The sequence below is a fragment of the Salvelinus sp. IW2-2015 genome, linkage group LG1 (assembly GCF_002910315.2).
Source record: "Salvelinus sp. IW2-2015 linkage group LG1, ASM291031v2, whole genome shotgun sequence".
NCBI lineage: Eukaryota > Metazoa > Chordata > Actinopteri > Salmoniformes > Salmonidae > Salvelinus > Salvelinus sp. IW2-2015.
The window spans coordinates 18,330,002-18,350,567 of record NC_036838.1 but is presented as its reverse complement, the minus strand read 5'-3'; the positions used below and the strand labels follow the sequence as shown (position 1 = coordinate 18,350,567).

Genomic DNA, 20,566 nt, shown 5'->3' with positions numbered 1-20,566 from the left:
CCAGTGCTGCCCATGTTAAGGCAGCTCTGAGTGTGTTGACTCTGGGCCTGGTACTACCCCAGCTTGGGCTGAGGGTGTTGAGGCTGGGCTTGGGGTGTGGAGGCTGGTCCAGGTGCTTGTTTTCTGAGCAAAGAAAATGTAATCGTTAAAGACTGTAAATACACCAGCAAATCAGCTAAAAGTTATTTTCCTTTTGGAAGTCTGTTCCAAAGTATTCCCACACACAGTAAAGAGATATATGTGATTGTACACAAATGTAAGCAAGGTTTGAAATTAGTCAAATATTATATCTGTTTGGGTTTCTTAAGGTCAATTTGCAGTCTACAAATATTTTTTTATTTTGTTCCGGACCCCTGCTCATCCGGCTAAGAAAAAAAATAGACCCGCCGCTGAATATAGTTGATTATCCCTGGCCTTCACCCTCGATAATTTTCACTTCCTCAGCTTTGGGATACTTGTGTATATGGCAGAGGCGCACGTGATCGAGCAAATTGAGAGCCGAGGAGAAGGGTGTGATTTGGGATTCAGCCTATGTCACATGTACTGTGCATTTGCATGTTTTAAGGTATTTACTTAGTTTGAGTTTGGCGAGCTTACCAGATGAGAGACTACGCCAGTTAGCTGGTAGTAGACATTCACTGACTGCTGCTTCTGTAAGAATACACATGTGATCATTAGATTCTCATTTCCTCTACAGTCCACCACACTGTCTACAGTCTACTACACTACTAGTCTACWGCAGGAGGTCTACTATATCGTGTACTCCTCATAACTATCTCAGTGTTCTGTCATAACTTATTTTTCACTGGTTTCACTCTCTATCTCTCTTCACCACTGAGGCTGTCCACAGARCTTTCCMTGGTWCCTGGTMATTTGAATCTGAGGGGTCAATATATACATATAAAGAGCTGTGAAAACGCGGTCACTTGTCTGAATTGCTCTGGTCTAAAACAGCTCCTTTACATCACTGAAGATGTCTGAGAAACATTTTAATTTGTAGCTTCCAGCTTCTCTGTCTGCAGGACTGTTTTGGGAGTGGGTGGTTTGTGTGGTGTTGGAGCAAGAATAGTGTTGTGGTGCCATGACCTACCTGACTTTCGTTCCAAGATGGTGTAGCAGTCGGGTGTCTGTTTTGTTTGTCTTGTCCCATCCCGTGTATATATTGTTTTCTTCATATATATTTCGTACATATTGTTTTATATTTTTAATCTCAATTTCCATCTACGGACTGAACATACTCTCCTGCAACAAGCCTCACCCAATGTGGTATGGATCTGCTTTTTTTTATACTTTAGAACCGGAACCCCCATCAGAAGCAAGCCAGCTAACTAGCTACTAGCTAGTAGTCAGTTAGCCACTGCTAGCGGTCATCACCGTTAACTTGGACATYAGCCAGCCTCAGCCTGGTCAATTCCTGCCAGTCTGCACAGCGAGATATCAACCCAGAGCATATCGGACTGCTTTTTCTATACCACATCTCCGGATTCCTACCGCAAGCTCTAAACCTCTACTCCGGATCATCGCAGCTAGCTAGCTGCTATCCGAGTGGCTACTCCTGGCTAGCGTCTCTGTCCCGACGCAAGCACCAGTTAGCCTKGAGCTAACCTCGAGCTAGGCCCATCTCCCGGCTAGCCAAAGAGATCCATTAGACAATTCCTGGGGTTCAATACCTCTTTTGCCAATTGGCCTGGATCCCTTGCTGATCCAGGCCAATTGGCCGAGCTCCGCCGATCCATCAAGACTGGTCTGCCGATGTAAACACCCGAGGGGGTTTCAACAGGCTCTTCCATTGCGACGTTCCCCTGAGGCCCATCTGCTAGCCTGCTAGCCCCGGCCTGCTAGCTGTCTGAATCACCGTGTCTCCAGCTCGCCTAGCTACTCACTGGACCCTATGACCACTATGCTACACATGCCTCTCCCTAACGTCAATATGCCTTGTCTATTGCTGTTTTGGTTAGTGATTTTTGTCTTATTTYACTGTAGAGCGTCCAGCCCTGCTCAATATGCCTTTGCTAGCCCTTTTGTTCCACCCCCCGCACATGTGGTGACCTCACCTGGCTTAAATGGTGCCTCTAGAGACAAAACATTTCTCATCGTCACTCAATGCCTAGGTTTACTACCACTGTACTCACATCCTACCATACCCTTGTCTGTACATTATGCCTTGAATCTATTCTTCCGCACACAAAAATCTGCTCATTTTACTCTCTGTTCCGAACGCACTAGACGACCAGTTCTTATAGCCTTTAGCCATACTCTTATCCTACTCCTCCTCTGTTCCTCTGGTGATGTAGAGGTTAACCCAGGCCCTGGCACCCATTCCCATTCCCCAGGCACTGTCATTTGTTGACTTTTGTAACCGTAAAAGCCTTGCTTTCATGCATGTTAACATTAGAAGCCTCCTCCCTAAATGTGTTTTATTCACTGCTTTAGCCCACTCCGCCAACCCGGATGTCCTAGCCGTGTCTGAATCCTGGCTTAGGAAGGCCACCAAAAATCCTGARATTTCCATCCCTAACTATAACATTTTGCGACAAGACAGAACTGCTACAGGGGGCGGAATTGCAATCTACTGCAGAGATAGCCTGCAGAGTTCTGTCATACTATCCAGGTCTGTGCCCAAACAATTTAAGCTTCTACTTTTAAAAATCCACCTTTCCAGAAACAAGTCTCACCGTTGCCGCTTGTTATAGACCCCCTTCAGCCCCCAGCTGTGCCCTGGACACAATATGTGAATTGATCGCCCCCCATCTATCTTGAGTTCGTACTGTTAGGTGACCTACACTGGGACATGCTTAACACCCCGGCCGTCCTACAATCTAAGCTAGATGCCCTCAATCTCACACATATTATCAAGGAACCTACCAGGTACAACCCTAAATCCGTAACCATGGGCACCMTCTTAGATATCATCCTGACAAACTTGCCCTCTAAATACACCTCTGCTGTCTTCAACCAGGATCTCAGCGATCACTGCCTCATTGCCTGCGTGCATAATGGGTCCCCTCATCACTGTCAAACGCTCCCTAAAACACTTCAGCGAGCAGGCCTTTCTAATCGACCTGGCCCTGGTATCCCGGAAGGATATTGACCTCATCCCGTCAGTAGAGGATGCCTGGTTGCTCTTCAAAAGTGCTTTCCTCACCATCTTAACTAAGCATGCCCCATTCAAAAAATGTAGAACTAAGAACAGATATAGCCTTTGGTTCACCCCARACTTGACTGCCCTTGACCAGCATAAAAACATCCTGTGGCATTCTGCATTAGCATCGAATAGCCCCCGCGATATGCAGCTTTTCAGGGACGCCAGGAACCAATATACTCAGTCAGTTAGGAAAGCTAAGGCTAGCTTTTTCAAACAGAAATTTGCTTACTGTAGTACTAATTCCAAAAAGCTTTGGGACACTGGAGAATAAGAGCAGCTCCTCCCAGCTGCCCACTGCACTGAGGCTAGGAAACACTGTCACCACCGATAAATCTACGATAATCGATCATTTCAATAAGCATTTTTCTACGGCTGGCCATGCTTTCCACCTGGCTACCCTTACCCCGGCCAACATCTCAGCACCCCCTGCAGCAACTTGCCCAAGCCCTCCMCGCTTCTCCTTCACCCAAGTGCATGCTCTTCAACCGATTGCTGCCCGCACCCTCCCGCCCGACTAGCATCACTACTCTGGACGGTTCTGACCTAGAATATATGGACAACTACAAATACCTAGGTGTCTGGTTAAACTGTAAACCCTCCTTCCAGACTCACATTAACCATCACCAATCCAAATTTAAATCTAGAATAGACTTCCTATTTCGCAASACAGCCTCCTTCACTCATGCGGCCAAACAGACCCTCGTAAAACTGACTATCCTACCGATCCTTGACTTCGGCGATGTCATTGACAAAATAGCCCCCAACACTCTACTCAGCAAACTGGATATAGTCTATCTCAGTGCCATCCGTTTTGTCACCAAAGCCACATATACCACCACTGCGACCTATATGCTCTCATTTGTTTATGTGTAACTCTGTGTTGTTGTCTTTGTCACACTGCTTTGCTTTATCTTGGCCAGGTTGCAGTTGTAAATGAGAACTTGTTCTCAACTGGCCTACCTGGTTAAATAAAGGTTARATTWGTTTAAAAAACAGCAGATGGCGCTGTCTTTGGCCTCTCCAGRTGGGMTGGAGACTTGGCTGGCGAAGGTCTGGGGGATGGACACCCGGATGCTGGGGGCCTGGTTAGTGAGGGCCTGTGGGCTGGCACTGTGCAGGGGTGGCACCATGTCCTCCGAAGGAAACAAAAGGAGAGGAGAATCTGGGATGGCACAGTACTTATTTTATTTTTTGTTTGAATTACCTGAGTGTCATTTTGGCTGGTGTCTCCATGATGGTTCAAAGGGTTGGTAGGAGAGGGAGAACTAGGGCGGGACACCACTGGAGAGGATTTCACTGGGGAAGGCAGTTTGGCAGGTGACCGGGGGAGAGAGGGCTGTTTAGCAGGAGAGCAAGGCTGAGAGGAACATTTAACAGGAGAGGGAGGTGGATAGAGGGAGAAGAGTTGGTCAGAGGGTGAGACGTCAGAGGTGGCGGAGGCATTCCGTTCAGAACAGTCACTTGGAATTGTAGRGRGGGATGAAGTGCTACTCTCCTTCTTKTTTGTCTTCTGCTCCACATCAATTGAATTGGCTTTCTGTCGTTTTTTTCTGTTGACAAGAAAATGTGTTAGTGCTAAATACTTTTTTTCCCCGATCCCCAGCCAATGGAGAAACATTTTTTTGGGGGGTCATAAGAATAGGAAGAGGTAGGCCTAAATTAGAGGAACTTAGCTGTCTATTCTAAACCTCAAATAACACAGTATAGACAGGTTACATTGAGTGACATATGCAAAAGCCGAAATTCATGTACATTTCATGTACACTTTTTATGTATTCGTCAATTAGAATGTACTTTTACTTTTCTTCTTCCCACTAGGTCTAAGAGAACAATACTACTCCAGAATTTAAGTAGTTGTTTATCGATTAAATGACCTGATTTCATACCTTTTTTGCACCAGCAGAAACAAGCCATGTCGATAACCAATGACTGGGCTAACCCAACCCCTACTTGCCTACTTTTTAGGGATAGGGGGCAGCATTTTCACTTTGGATGAATAGCGTGCCCAGATGAAAGAAATTAAAGCTGAAATAAATCACTCTCTCTACTATTATTCTAACATTTCACATTCTTAAAATAAAGTGGTGATCCTAACTGACCTAAAACAGGGAATTTTTACTCTGATTAAATGTCAGGAATTGTGAAAAAAAACTGAGTTTAAATGTATTTGGCTAAGGTGTATGTAACTTTCGACTTCAACTGTAGGCTGTCTTGTACACATTTGCAGCTACAATATTTTTTGCAGCATACAAAAAAAAAGAGATACAAGTTATGGAGGTGAGGTCTAGTCATGAGGTCCTATTCTCTATATCGTGCACAACCTTTGACCAGGGCCCATAGGTAAAAGCTAGTGCACTGTTTACGGTATAGGGTGCCATTTGAGACGCTGATCTAATACCTTTGGCACCAGCAGAAACAAGCCCTGTCAGTAACTAATGAAGACTGATTCATATCCACATTACTAAATTGGCTTTCAGACCATGGTGATGTCATCAGGCTTTAAGACAATTGTGACGTCATCTGTCATTTATGGTCGTTTTTACATTTACATTTACATTTAMGTCATTTAGCAGACGCTCTTATCCAGAGCGACTTACAAATTGGTGCATTCACCTTATGATATCCAGTGGAACAACCACTTTACAATAGTGCATCTAACTCTTTTAAGGGGGGGGGGTTAGAAGGATTACTTTATCCTATCCTAGGTATTCCTTTTTAGTGGTAATGTGAATTTAGTTTTATTTTGACAGTCGACTCCACACAAAAATAATGCTCAAACAGTGGTGTATTCATTCCGCCAAATAGCTGTTAAACGAGAGTTTCTATTGGACAAATTCAGGTAGGTCCCGCCACGTTTAGTTCCGTTTAAGAAACGTTTTGCAACAGAATCGGCGGACTGAATTACACCCCCAGAACACTTGATTTGCATTGACGCACTTAAACGTGCGCGTCCCCGCTATTCAACGATAAAAATGGCGGCCGCCGCCGGATCAGGTAAAGTAATTCCCCGTTCACACATTTGTGATATTCATTTGATAAGCTTGTATTTTACGTTTAATATAGTGGTCTATTTGACCTTCCAATATGAGCCATTCATCTCAAAGACTCCACATTTCCCTAGACATCATGTTTATTAATGTTAGATTAATGTGGGTGTTAGCTCAGCCAGTATTGCGCGCTAACTAACGTTAGTTTAGCTGGCTATTCGGGTATATTTCTGCTTTCGCCCAACTCCTGTGCTTTTAAAACATGACTTGATTCAGCCATAAACCATAAACGATGTTATCGTCATAATTGACTCTTGGTGAATTTATTGTGGTTGTTTAGCCATCTGCGCATTTAGCTAACGTTAGGTAGCCTATTCAACTGCAGCGTCATGTTTCTGCAGAGCTAACGTTAGCTAGCTAGCTAACGACACTAGCGGGTAACCGTTACTAGCTGAACTGAGACAATTTGCAAAGCGAGTTTGACAGAAACAGAATTAGTTAACTAGCATACATGTTTAGAATAACTAAGCTAACTAACTATATACCTGGAATCTTTCAGAATACATTTATCCAACTTCCTATCAGCGGTTAGTTGAGTGAAATGTTCGTTTTAATCAGCATTGAGTATTTAACTATTTTGGATACGTTGATGCTAACTCACGTTAGTTACCTAGCTAGTTTTGTCAACTGGTCATTAACCTTGGTACACACCAGGGGCTATTCATTACGCTAATAATGTTGCAAAACGTTTCTTAAACGGAAACAAACGAAACCGAGATACCTACCTGAATTTGACTCATAAACTCTCGTTTTAGTGACTAATGATTACACCCCAGTGGTACACACCCATAACTTGAGAAATGTATAACTACAGGCAATTGCACGTGTCATATTGAGGTGCATGAATAGGTGATTAATAAGGGATAGCTAGTTAAAGGCCCAATGCCGTCAACTTGATTTCCTGTATTTTATATATTTCCACACGCAGGTTCGTATAATACTGTGAAAATGATTTTAATGCCCTATTAGTGTAAGACAGTGGTCACCAACCTTTTTTGAGTCAAAATCACCTAGTCAAAAAGCAAGCCGATCTATAGCTTTTTCCCCATTTTTTTTCATGACTTAAACATAAGCCAATGGAACATTAACATATGAAAAACAGCACTGTAGCAGTGGGGTTTAGGCCCAATACATTATCATCGCATATTGGCTTTGCTTGAATTGTCCTGCCAAAGCATTGTTCTTCTTTGAGGTAGGCTATATGATCGCACTGGTAATGGATCAGTTGTATTGCTTGAGGCACAGCTGAGTGACCATAAATGTTAAATAATTTGCTATTTTGATTTTACTGGGCTGATAGTGCCTGCATCGGATGGTCAGTCTCAGAGGGAGAGAGCAGCAGACTGAGGGTCCGCCTCAACGTCCCTCCGCTCTCCCTGTCCTCCTCTGACACTGACCAAAAAAGKGGCACCATCTTAAAGCTGATGGGGAAACTCGTGCCCCACCGCATTGTTTCTACCTCGTGCATAAATTCTAGTTTTTACTCCAATGACCAGAAAGTCAAATATTACTATATATTTTTTAAAAGACCTAAGCCTTTAATACAAGCAAGCCCTATCAATACAATTTCCTACTCATTCATTGCYGCTGCAGTGCTGGTTGTAATGCGAGTGGCAGTAGGAAGAAAGCAAATTTTATGACTTAAGTGTTGACAGTGCTGAGTAAATATGAACTCAATCATAAAAACAGCAGCTCTGTGCTGTATTAGTTGCTGTGCGCTTAAGGAAGATTTATTTTACGCATGCTACGTTAGGTTACTGCAGACATGGTAATCTGAGTCATTTGATTGGCCAAGCAGTAGGCCAATAGGTGCATTTGCTCTCCGGCCCGTCGGGAAGGCAGTTTGTCTTTCAGACACCTCAAATAGTTCAAAATGGGAACACTTCGCCTACCCGGCACGCAGGGCAGCTGAATTGGGTGCACCTACCGCCAACAACGCGAGACAAACAAAAACAAAAATATATATTATTGGGTTTTTACTGAAATGTTTGATCAACTAGGAATGCCTTGGAGATTGACCAGTTGACACTGTGCTGTAGCTAGCACAGTGTCGCTCCCGCCTGCTCTGTACCAGAGTCCTCCTTAGGACTAGCTGGCTAAGCTAGCACACCGTGTCCTTCATTCTAGCCTGCCGAACACCTGACTTCGCCGATGTTAAAATAACTGCCGGAAAAAGGTGCCTGACAGGCGGGGGCAAAGGACACTACTGTTGTTTCCTAGCTACTGTTGTCGCCCCCTTTCTCCTCTGTGCGGTTTAACGGCGATTGGTATCCAATGTTATGGTGCATTACCGCCATTTACTGTACTGGAGCGTCCCTACTTCCTGCATATGTACTGGAGTCATAGCTTAAAAATGAACCAATATAAGTATTTGCACCCTTCTCCTCAGACCACTCCAACAGTCCTAGCAAAATTCTTGCTTAAGAAATTGTGCTTTGCTAAGAAGCAAGTTTTTTGTTTCTATTTGAGCATTTTTAATTGAAAACATTTACAGTAAGGTACTTAATTGTTACCCAAAATTGATTTGATATTGAGATAATGTCTGCATTGGACCTTTAACATTACATGGCTCCTACTATACTGTATTTGATTAGCTGAGGGTTGTGGGTTTTAAATTCATCACTATTGAAAGTTGACTCTTTAAAAAATAAAATAACGTATTTCAATAGAACCAATTGAGTAAACATGGCACCCTTGTTTGTGTGCAGTAGCTACTAGGCACGTGTGGTTGAAAAATGTCTGCTTTGAACCTTTTCTGTTTAAAAAGGCGTCAAAGTACCCCGTAACTTCCGGCTGCTGGAGGAGCTGGAAGAGGGCCAGAAGGGCGTTGGAGACGGGACGGTGAGTTGGGGACTGGAGGACGATGAGGACATAATGCTGACTCGCTGGACAGGCATGATCATAGGGCCTCCCAGGGTAAGAAAAAAAGCTAGCTCACGCTAACGCCACAAACACACACACCATAGGGCCTCTCAGGGTGGGAGGGCTCAAACACATACCAAACAACGCCACATAGAATACTTTGCTTACTCCGGCCTGGTTTCTTTAATTCCTATCAAATTTTATTGGTCACATACACATATTTAGCGCATTGGAAGAGAGGCACTGTGTTTTTGCTCAACGGCAGATTTGGCTGCCAGTGGAACAACGAGCAAAATAACCTTGGGAGCAACACCGTTGTAACACAGATCTATTTACCAAGGAAAAGTGGATGTGCATAACGTTATTGAGAGTATTTCTACCAAACATAGTATGTTCCCCAAAAAATAAAMTTGTTTTTATTTTTGAAGTGGCGGCAATAAGTTTGGCGCCACAGCTAAATGAATGCACACGACACAGCAGGCCAGCTCTTAACCATGCACATGTAGCTAGTTCTTGGGTAATGGCTAGCTTATGAAGTACGATGTGTTTTTGTTGACGTCGCTTGTGAGCATAAACATAGCATAAATCCCCTTTCATCCAGTAGAGGCAAAGCCTACACACCATAAGTGGGACAGCATTGAAATGGAATAGGAACATTCTAATTCTATTGGGACGGCCAAACGGATATGCAGCAGCACAAACATAGGCCTACAACAAGCTTATTATCATAGAGCACCGCTGATGATAACCAAGACAGTTAGTTACCCACGACCATGCAGTCTTTATCTTGAGCTGAAACCAATTTCAAGACTTAAATCTTTCCTTTTTTCTGATGTCTTCCAGACAATCTACGAGAACAGGATGTACAGTCTAAAGGTAGAATGTGGACCCAGATACCCAGAGTCTCCCCCTTTTGTCCGATTCGTGACCAAGATCAATCTGAATGGCGTACACAACTCAAATGGTGTGGTAAGTCCCAAGTCATACATTTCCTGTTCGGGTTGGATCAATTACCTCAAATCAAAAGCAACCTTTGTATTTGAGTGTGTAGCCTGAAAGACTTCAGCCTACAGCTAGCGAAGCACATCTGATTCATTACCTACAGACGCAGGACTGGTTTTCCAGAACCAGATTTGCTCTACTCCTGAACTAAAACGCACTTTAAACTGAACATGTTTTTAGTCCAGGAATCGGGATTGTTTGTAATTGAGGGCACTTTTGTCTCAGCTAAAGTCACCAATCAGCCACATTTTAAAATGAGCCAAACTTTGAAAAAATAAACGTCCTCTCACTGTCAACTGTGTTTATTTTCCGCAAACTTAACGTGTAAATATTTGTATGAACATAACAAGATTCAACAACGGAGACATAAACTGAACAAGTTCCACAGACATGCGACTAACAGAAATGGAATAATGTGTCCCTGAACAAAGGTGGGGGTCAAAATAAAAAGTAACAGTCAGTGTCTGGTGTGGCCACCAGCTGCATTAAGTACTGCAGTGCATCTCCTCCTTGTGGACTGCACCAGATTTGCCAGTTCTTGCTGTGAGATGTTACCCCACTCTTCCACCAAGGCACCTGCAAGTTCCCAGACATTTCTGGGGGGAATGGCCCTAGCCCTCATCCTCCGGCCCAACAGGTCCCAAACGTGCTCAATGGGATTGAGATCCGGGCTCTTCGCTGGCCATGGCAGAACACTGACATTCCTGTCTTGCAGGAAATCACGCACAGAACGAGCAGTATGGCTGGTGGCATTGTCATGCTGGAGGGTCATGTCAGGATGAGCCTGCAGGAAGGGTACYACATGAGGGAGGAGGATGTCTTCCCTGTAACGCACAGCGTTGAGATTGCCTGCAATGACAACAAGCTCAGTCCGATGATGCTGTGACACACCGCCCCAGACCATGACGGACCCTCCACCTCCAAATCGATCCCGCTCCAGAGTACAGGCCTTGGTGTAACGCTCATTCCTTCGACGATAAACGCGAATCCGACCATCACCCCTGGTGAGACAACAGCGACTTGTCAGAGAAGAGCACTTTTTGCCAGTCCTGTCTAGTCCAGCGACGGTGGGTTTGTGCCCATAGATGACGTTGTTGCCGGTGATGTCTGGTGAGGACCTGCCTTACAACAGGCCTACAAGCCCTAAGTCCAGCCTCTCTCAGCCTATTGCGGACAGTCTGAGCACTGATGRAGGGATTGTGCGTTCCTGGTGTAACTCGGGCAGTTGTTGCCATCCTGTACCTGTCCTGCAGKTGTGATGTTCGGATGTACCGATCCTGTGCGGGTGTTGCACGTGTTCTGCCACTGCGAGGACGATCAGCTGTCTGTCCTGTCTCCCTGTAGCACTATCTTAAGTGTCTCACAGTACGGACATTGAAAATTATTACCCTGGCCACATCTGCATGCCTCCTTGCAGCATGCCTAAGGCACGTTCATGCAGATGAGCAGGGACCCTGGGTGTCTTTCTTTTGGTGTTTTTCAGAGTCAGTAGAAAGGCCTCTTTAGTGTCCTAAGTTTTCATAACTGTGACCTTAATTGTCTACTGTCTGTAAGCTGTTAGTGTATAAACAACCGTTCCACAGGTGCATGTTCATTAATTGTTTATGGGTCATTGAACAAGCATGGGAAACRGTGTTTAAACCCTTTACAATGAAGATCTGTGACGTTATTATTATTTGGATTTTTACGAATTATCTTTGAAAGACAGGTTCCTGAAAAGGGGAYGTTTCTTTTTTCGCTGAGTTTAGCTGTGTTTGTAAGTTGAGTCACATATATGTAACCTCCCATTCTCAGGTGGACACGCGGGCAGTGGCGGCACTGGCCAAGTGGCAGAACTCGTACAGCATCCGTGTGGTGCTGCAGGAGCTCCGGCGGCTCATGATGTGCAAAGAGAACATGAAGCTCCCCCAGCCACCCGAAGGCCAGCTATTCAGCAACTGAGTCCCCTGACCAGCCCTGCTATCCCAACTCTCCTTTACTATCCCTCCATCCAACACACAAATAAATATACACATTCAATACATGCACACAATGATTCAACGATTCCTCACATGCACACAAATCCGCACATACAGCGTACATGTACCCCTCTTATTTTTCAGAGACTCTTGAAACCTCTGTTCTCACGTAAGCTCTTTTTGCCAGGCCCCTTCCCTTTTTGTCCTAAGTCATGGCCACTTTGTCTCTCGAGACCTTCTCGTTGGACAGAGAGATGGTTGCACAGGTGGACTCCACCCATTCCCTACCCTGACACCCAATGCTCACCACTGTGCAGACCAGACATTGATACAAATTACTTCATCTTGTTTTTTTTATCTTTGTGTTCTACATCCAGATTGTAAAATAACATAAATGATCTTATTGAGTGTACCTATCTTATGTGTGTGCTGGGTTCTTTAACCAAGGATGGTGGCATTTACTTTGTACTGTAGGTATAACAAGGGTGGAAATCAAGATGACTTGCTGCTCCGCAAAAGAAAAATAGACCTGTGCCCCCACTGCAATGTTGCCGATAAGGTTTTCACTGTTCGGCTCTTAATTTTGCTGCAAGGATTCTGCTCCCCCAGTTGGACTTRTCAGGAGCAGTGGCTTGGGATCTACAGCATAGTCCTGCCAGTGTGTTTCAGAAAGCTAATAAATAAACATTCCCCCCCCCCCCCCCTTTAAAAAAAAAAGTTTTTCAGGATAGTGTTGGTCTCAAACTGAGTAACCAGCTTTTTGATCCCAAATATGTGAATTTATCGGCCTTGGCACGTGTACGGTACATGGGATTGGGGGGAATAAAAGGTTCTCTTGATTTCTCTTAAAGTACATGGGGTTTGAAATGCTCATCTTTTGTGCTTTGCACCTTTTTTCAGGTTCACCACATTACTGTGGCCTCCTATGTGGAGAATTAATTTTTGTTTTGTCTTTAGGGTTGACCTGTTTATTCATAGAGGTCATCGCATACAGTGGGCTCACTGAATGCAATGTATGGCTTTAGTTGTTTATTTCATAACGGGTGTGAATCTGGGTGAAGGTGACCTGTGCATGGTTTTATTTGAATTAAACCTCGTTACTTTTGCATGTGTTTGTCTTCTGATTCTCAATCCATTTTTGGTAAGGGCGGCGTTCAGTCAAACCCGCACCGTGGAGTGATAGCTATGGGTATATTCGTAACAAACTGCATGTTTGACCTGAATTCAAAATAAGTGCTTTTTTGTTTTAGTGTATTATCACATGCCATAGAAGATTCCTGCACTACACAAATGCAAATTGTTACGATGCCAAAGTGGTATCCATTCGGGTTTAAAAGGTAGTTAATTCAAATTATATTAACCCAATCCTATGGATACCTAAAAGGTCTTCTATGGAATTTGCATCAGCATATCCTAATTCTAAACAGCTAACCAAGTTGTATAGAAATGTTACGCTAGAGAATGGAAGTGTATACTACTAAAGTATAGGGTCTCCCTGCTCTTGATGGTAAAAAAAAAAAAAACACTTCAAAACATCACCATATATAACTATAACAAATGTTAACATTTTAGTGTAGTCACATAGCTTAGACTTTCATTGGGTATTAACCATTTACTGTACTTCAGTTTCTTTCCATATCTTATACTAATCCCTAATTAATACAACAAAATGTGTGCCTAATGTGATCCCTATAGTGTTACCCATAAATTTGCTGATACCTTGCAAACAAATCTCAGGATGTTCTACAAATTCAAAAAATCTTCTGTCATGTGACACTTCGCTTGACGCGAAGACTTTGTAGTGTCATGCAGATTTTCATTATATTAGGATGGCTCTGCTGATCTGATTCCACTGGATTTTTTTCCATTCTTGAAGCCAGATAGTGTGAAGCAGCATTAAATCAGGCCACCCACCCTGGATAGAAAGGAAAACATGGGGGGGACTCATTTAGGAAGTAAGCCGTCATCCCTGAGCAGGAAACACGTCTGCTCAGAAAATGGGGATTGTTCTCATCCATCTTGATAGAGTGACTTACAAGGTGCAGCAGCTCTATGGGAAGCAGACCACTGGTCCCTATTCAACAGCTGTGCCTCTTGTGGCTGCTGCTCTCCTGCAAGGCTGACGTGGAGACAGGACAAAGAGAGTCACGTGACTGGGGTGGTTTTGAGGGGATAGCAGCATAAAACCATCACAATGAGAGAGACAGCTGGGGGTGCCCCAGTCTCCTATAGGCTACGTCACACAATATGGAGCACTCTGAACTCTTAAGGACTGGCAAAATTAGAGTACACCTCGTTATTTCAGCGGCAGTATTCATGTGCCTCAACGTAGGAGTGCTGATCTAGGATCAGGTCCCTCCTGTCCATGTAGTCTCATTCATTATGATATAATAGGCAAATCCAATCTTAAATCAGCACTCCTGTGACAATTTATGAATACAGCCCCAGGAATTGTTAGGTATTCTATCAGGGAAAATGTATTTTGTATTGTGGTTAGGCAATTATTTGCATTCACAGGAGAGTCCTAGAATCACATAATTCAAGATTAGTTAGGTTTATGTGAATTTCCATCAATGTCCCATGGTAAAAATTCTAAGGAAAGAATACTTGTTTTTTTGACGAACCATTGGGTAACACTTTACTTAAAGCCTGCCGGTATAACGCATCGTACGGCTTCTATGCATGTATGACCCTTCACAATGTCTTACTATGATCTCATAATTATCTAGACAAAATTCAAACGGTGCACAGTTTTTTTCTCTGTCCTCTATCTTCCTCGCACCTTGCTTTCAATTACGTCCCGCAAATGGCAACCTCCAGGAAATGTCTAGTGAACCAAGTGCCCCTCCCCCCCAAAAAAGAAATCTCCCTGCATTTGCTTCATGACAAGACACTTTCTAATCAGATTATAAGTATTGGCTTTATATAGACAGCCATTTGTGTGGTAAGGAAAAGGAAAATAGACATCCCCATCCATCACCCTAAATGTATGTGCTGTGATGAACAATCCTTCCATCACCTTGACTGTATCTGAAATAAAAAATGTATTGGTCACATACACATGGTTAGCAGATGTTAATGTGAGTGCAGCGAAATTCTTGTGCTTCTAGTTCCAACAGTGCACTAATATCTAACAAGTAATCTAAAAACTACCTAATACACACAAATCTAAAGGGATGGAATAAGAATATGTACATATAAATATATGGATGAGCGATGGCAGAGCGGCATAGGCAAGGTGCAATAGATGGTATAAGGTACAGTATATAGATATGAGATGCGCAATGTAAGATATGTTAACAATATTAAAGTGGCATTGTTTAAAGTGACAAGTGATATGAGTCTCTATGTAGGCAGCAGCCTCTCTTGAGTTAGTGATGGCTGTTTAGCAGTCTGATGACCTTGAGATAGAAGCTGTATTTCAGTCTCTCGGTCCCAGCTTTGATGCACCTGTGCTGACCTCGCCTTCTGGATAGTAGCGGGGTGAACAGGCAGTTGCTCGGGTGGTTGTCCTTGATGATCTTTTTGGCCTACAGTGAATAGGAGAGCAAAAAAGTGTTTCATCACCATAGCAGTATGGAATTCTCAACCATTGAATGGGTCTAATTGGGAAGCAGGACACAGGTGTGTGTAGGATGCAGAGTCAGGGACTACTGAAAAAAAATAGGACATGAATAAGAATATAAAATAGAATATGACTTGTTGATCAATATGACCAACTCCATAGACTTAAGAAACCACGTAGTGGTACTAGTTTTCAACTTTTTGCTCATGCTGCCTGTAAAGTAAACAGACTATACCAAAGCAACAGTAGAGGTTGAAAATGAGGATGTTAACCCTTGATGAAAATGAAAGCGTAGTTATTTGGGTATCATTGAAAAACCTTCCAACCACATTTTCTCCTATTTTGATATATACAGTACATTTGGAAAGTATTCAGACCCCTTGACTTTTTCATACATTTTGTTACGTTACAGCCTTATTTTAAAATGGATTAAATTAATTAAATGAATGTTTCTACAACTTCATTGGAGTCCAACTGTGGTAAATTCAATTGATTGGACATGGTTTGGAAAGGCACACACCTGTCTATATAAGGTCCCACAGTTGACAGTGCATGTCAGAGCAAAAACCAAGCCATGAGGACGAAGGAATTGTCCGCAGAGCACAGAGACAGGATTGTGTCGAGGCACAGATCTGGGGAAGGGTACCAAAAAATGTCTGCAGCATTGATGGTCCCCAAGAACACAGTGGCCTCCATCATTCTTATATGGTAGAAGTTTGGAACCACCACGTATTTTCCTAGAGCTGGCCGCCCGGCTAAACTAAGCAATCGGGGTAGAAGGGCCTTGGTCAGGGAGGTGACCAAAAACCCGATGTTCACTCTGACAGAGCTCCAGAGTTCCTCTGTGGAGATGGGAGAACAACCATCTCTGCAGCACTCTACCAACCAGGCCATTATGGTAGAGTGGCCAGATGGAAGCCACTCCTCAGTAAAAGGCACATGACAGCCTGCTTGGAGTTTGCCAAAAAGCACCTAAAAGACTCAGACCATGAGAAACAAGATTCTCTGGTCTGATGAAACCAAGATTGAACTCTTTGGCCTGAATGCCAAGCGTCACATCAGGAGGAAACCTGGCACCATCCCTACGATGAAGCATGGTGGTGGCAGCATCATGTTGTGGGGATGATTTTCAGTGGCAGGGACAGGGAGGGAAAGATGAACGGAGCAAAGTACAGAGAGATCCTTGATGTAAACCTACATCAGAGTGCTCAGGACATCATACTGGGGCGAAGGTTCACCTTCCAACAGGACAACGACGCTAAGCACACAGCCGAGACAATGCAGGAGTGGCTTCGGGACAAGTCTCTGAATGTCCTTGAGTGGCTCAGCCAGAGCCCGTACATCTCTGGAGAGACCTGAAAATAGCTGTGCAGCAACGCTCTTCATCCAACCTGACAGAGCTCGAGAGGATCTGCAGAGAAGAATGGGACAAACTCCCCAAATACAGGTGTGCCAAGCTTGTAGCTTCATACCCAAGAAGACTCAAGGCTGTAATTGCTGCCAAAGGTTCTTCAACAAAGTACTGAGTAAAGGGTCTGAATACTTATGTAAATGTGATATTACAGTTGTTTTTTTATATATATAAAAATGTGTACAAATTTCTAATTACCTGTTTTTGCTTTGTCATTATGGGGTATTGTGTGTAGATTGATGAGTAAAAAAAATAATTTAATCAATTTTAGAATAATGCCGTAATGTAACAAAATGTGGAAAAGGTAAAGGGGTCTGAATACTTTCCAAATGCACTGTAACTATATTCAGAAGCTATTCATACCCGTTGACTTATTCCACATTTGGTTACAGACGGAATTCAAAATTGATTAAATTGAAAAGTCAAGGAGTCTGAATACTTTCCGAATGCACTGTACATTCACCTGCCAGTTTATTTGGTACACCACCCCGTTCATGAAATTGGATCACTACAGACAGTGAGTCACGTGGCTGTGGCTTGTAATATAAAGCTGGCATCGAGGCATTCAGTTACTGTTTGTTTGAACGTTAGAATGGGAAAAACGAGTGACCAAAATGACTTTGAGCGTGGTATGATCGTTGCAGCCAGGCACTCCAGATCCAGTATCTCAGAAACGGCCACTCTCCTGGGCTTTTCACGCAAGATGGTGTCTAGGGTTTACCGAGAATAGTGCGACAAACAAAAACATCCAGTCAGCGGCAGTCCTGTGGCCGAAAAAAACAGCTTGGTGATGAGAGACTTCGAAGGAGAATGGCAAGAATCGTGCAAGCTAACAGGCGGGCCATAAACAGACAATTACCGGAACAGTACAACAGTGGTGTGCAGAACGGCATCTCGGAACGCACAACTCGTCGGTCCTTGTCAAAGATGGGCAATTGCAGCAGATGACCACTCCAGGTTCCACTGCTATAAGCTAAAAACAAGAAGAATCGGCTCCAGTGGGCATGTGATCACCAACACTGGACAATTGAGGAGTGGAAAAACATTGCCAGAAACATGTCAGTGAATTCAGGTTACTTGAGTGGTCTGCGGAGTCCCCAGACCTCAACCCAATAGAGCATCTTTGGGATGAGATGGAACGGACTGTTTGCCTTGTAGAATGACCAGAATAATTCAGGCTGTTCTGGAGGCAACGGAGGGTCTGACCCGGTACTAAATGGGTGAACCTAATAAACTTAATGTGTTCATCAGACCAACTGCCTGATTATCATATGAAATATCTGTATTCGCACACCATCTCAATAATTAACTCCATTCCCTGATTGCACTCCATTTGTTGCATTCACATGTAAAGCGCGGACCATTTGTGGGCGGTGTCAGATGGTCTACTGACACACACACACTCCCACACCATTCTCCAGCATGACCCGGTGTGCGGGCTGTGCCGAGCAGTTTCGAGAGGCACATCTGCTCGTGGGGTCAATACCACTCACACACATTTATACACACACTCTCGCCCAAAGAGGGAGAGAGAACCATGACTAAAGTGCCACTTAGCTGAATGGGAAAGATTGTTTGCTTAGTGTTGAGTTTCATTTCGAAGGACGGTGCACATGCATGTATCATTTTGGGTCTGCTGCTTTGAGATTTCTGTTGAGTATATGCTGTGCCGTGCTTGGTGAAAGTCCTGTGTACCGTTGATTGAAACAGCTGCTGATTAAGTTGATCGTCCTCTGTCATATGTCCCTGTAGACCAGGGCTGCCCAACCCTCTTCCTGGAGCTCTACCGTCCTGTGGGTTTTCAGTCCAACCCTAATTTAACACACCTGATTCTACTAATTAGCTGCTCAACAAGACCTTAACTAGCTGAATCAGATATGCTTAATTAGGGTCGGACTGAAAACCTACAGGACAGTTGATCTCCAGGAAGAGGGTTTGACAGCCCTGCTATAGACCGTCTCATTATATAAACAAACTTCTTGATTTTGTTTCCATTTTTGGGCATTGGAAAAAAACGTGAAGTGGGAAGTGAGTTCTTCCTGCCCTGATAACAATGACCAATAAACATGTGATCTATTGGGAAACAGAGTGCTAGTTCAGCTTATTTGGGGGCTGCAGAGGAGCTGTTGACTAAGTTGTCAGTCTTCTCTCATCTATAGCATATCTCATTTATATATTTTTTAAACTCACCACAAGCACCCATTCTAAGAAAATAGACTTCTCTATTATCAGAGATAACCTGAGTTCCAGTCAGTTTCGACTGGAGCAAGCTGCTTTGTCAGTGTCGTCATGCCACACGTCTGAACCCAGGCTAGTTGTTTCCCATTTCCCCATTCTAATCAACTACAGAAACTAAAATGGCTGATAAACCAATTCGACTGATTAGGGAAATGGAGTCATTTATGCGAGGTCACTTGGGCACTGTAAATCTCCCTCTCCATGTCACAGCCCCAGGGCTCGGCCCCTATAGCCTGGGCTCAAGGGGAGCAGCTGAGGTGCTGGCTGTCGCATGTCTTTAAGGTGACGGAATGTAGCCCTCTACCATTCTCTGACCCTTCCACCCTCCTTCCACCCCCTCACACCGCCACATGCCCCATTATGAAACCCTGAGCAGATGGCCTGGGACAAAAAGTGTGAGAGATTCCTCCCCCCTACACACACACCCTCCCCTCTAGCATACAGCTCAGCACTACAGCTGGCCCCTATCACACCCATTGTAACCTCTCCTCGAACCCCCCCAACACACAGACACACACACACACTTTCCTGAAGCATAAGTTAGCCACGTGCCCCTCAATTAGGCAGAATTGACGACACTTTCGAGAAACGTTCCTTTTTCAGCATATGCAGATACAGCGATTATTCTACCGGTACTTCATTTTGTGAAAATGTGCTTTTTAAATGCGGACATCAGCCAAACGTCGTGTCCTCTGCAGGTAATTCTCCCTTTGACAGTGCAATTGAACCGCGAGCGCTGAAGGGCTATTTGGCAAAGAGCCATTTAATGTAAGTGCTCTCAAGGCCACCGAATGACACTTGTAGAGACAATGACACCATCAGTTGATTGTATATTGAATAGGGAAAATTGAAGTGATATATGCTCCTCAGGGTCAAAAATATGTAGTATTATTAGCAAGCATGAAGTCCAAGGCAAGTGTCCTCCTAGAAAAGTGAATTAACTTTGTATGTGTCCCAATGGCACCCTACTCCGTATGGGCCCTGTTCAAAAGTACTGCAGTATAGGGAATATGGTGACATTTGGGACACAGCCTCTGTGGCAGAGTATAGAGGCCTTTATCAATATTAGGACGACAATGGGACTTTTAGGCAATAAACTCTGGTTATTTCATTAATGCAGTATACACAAATGGTATGACATGATACATTTAATGGGGGCATGGCTTATCAATGTAGTGCACACCTGTTATTTTTCTGACACAACAACATGCATCAAATAGGCACTCGTCTGCCTTTTCAATGTTGTATAATGTCAATGATCTACTGTCTGAAGTTGACCTTTGCATGTTGTTTGTACATTCATTTTGTGTTTGTAAAATGGCCGCAGTCCTTGTGTTT

General features: G+C 43.8%; 1 protein-coding gene across 2 annotated transcripts; it reads left to right on the top strand.

Moving 5' to 3' along the window:
- Window positions 1–6,054: 6,054 nt before the first annotated feature.
- On the top strand, window positions 6,055–12,430 carry ube2v1 (ubiquitin-conjugating enzyme E2 variant 1). 2 transcript variants are annotated; one of them, XM_023984804.2, is made up of 4 exons: window positions 6,055–6,139; window positions 8,960–9,033; window positions 9,898–10,023; window positions 11,851–12,430. In XM_023984804.2, the coding sequence occupies exons 1-4, from the start codon at window positions 6,118–6,120 to the stop codon at window positions 11,995–11,997; spliced, it is 369 nt and encodes a 122-aa protein (XP_023840572.1). In that variant the 5' UTR covers window positions 6,055–6,117; the 3' UTR covers window positions 11,998–12,430. The 2 variants fall into 2 exon arrangements, with proteins under 2 accessions (XP_023840572.1, XP_023840563.1); XM_023984795.2 differs by having other exon boundaries at window positions 8,960–9,108.
- The last annotated feature ends 8,136 nt before the right edge of the window (window positions 12,431–20,566 follow it).

What these genes read in the sequence shown, in the direction of transcription:
- ube2v1 (XM_023984795.2), top strand. Translation starts at nt 6,118, where the DNA reads ATGGCGGCCGCCGCCGGATCAG. An exon ending in TGATCATAGGGCCTCCCAGG is followed by an intron (nt 9,109 to 9,897) that starts GTAAGAAAAAAA and finishes GATGTCTTCCAG; the next exon opens with ACAATCTACGAGAACAGGAT. An exon ending in TACACAACTCAAATGGTGTG is followed by an intron (nt 10,024 to 11,850) that starts GTAAGTCCCAAG and finishes TCCCATTCTCAG; the next exon opens with GTGGACACGCGGGCAGTGGC.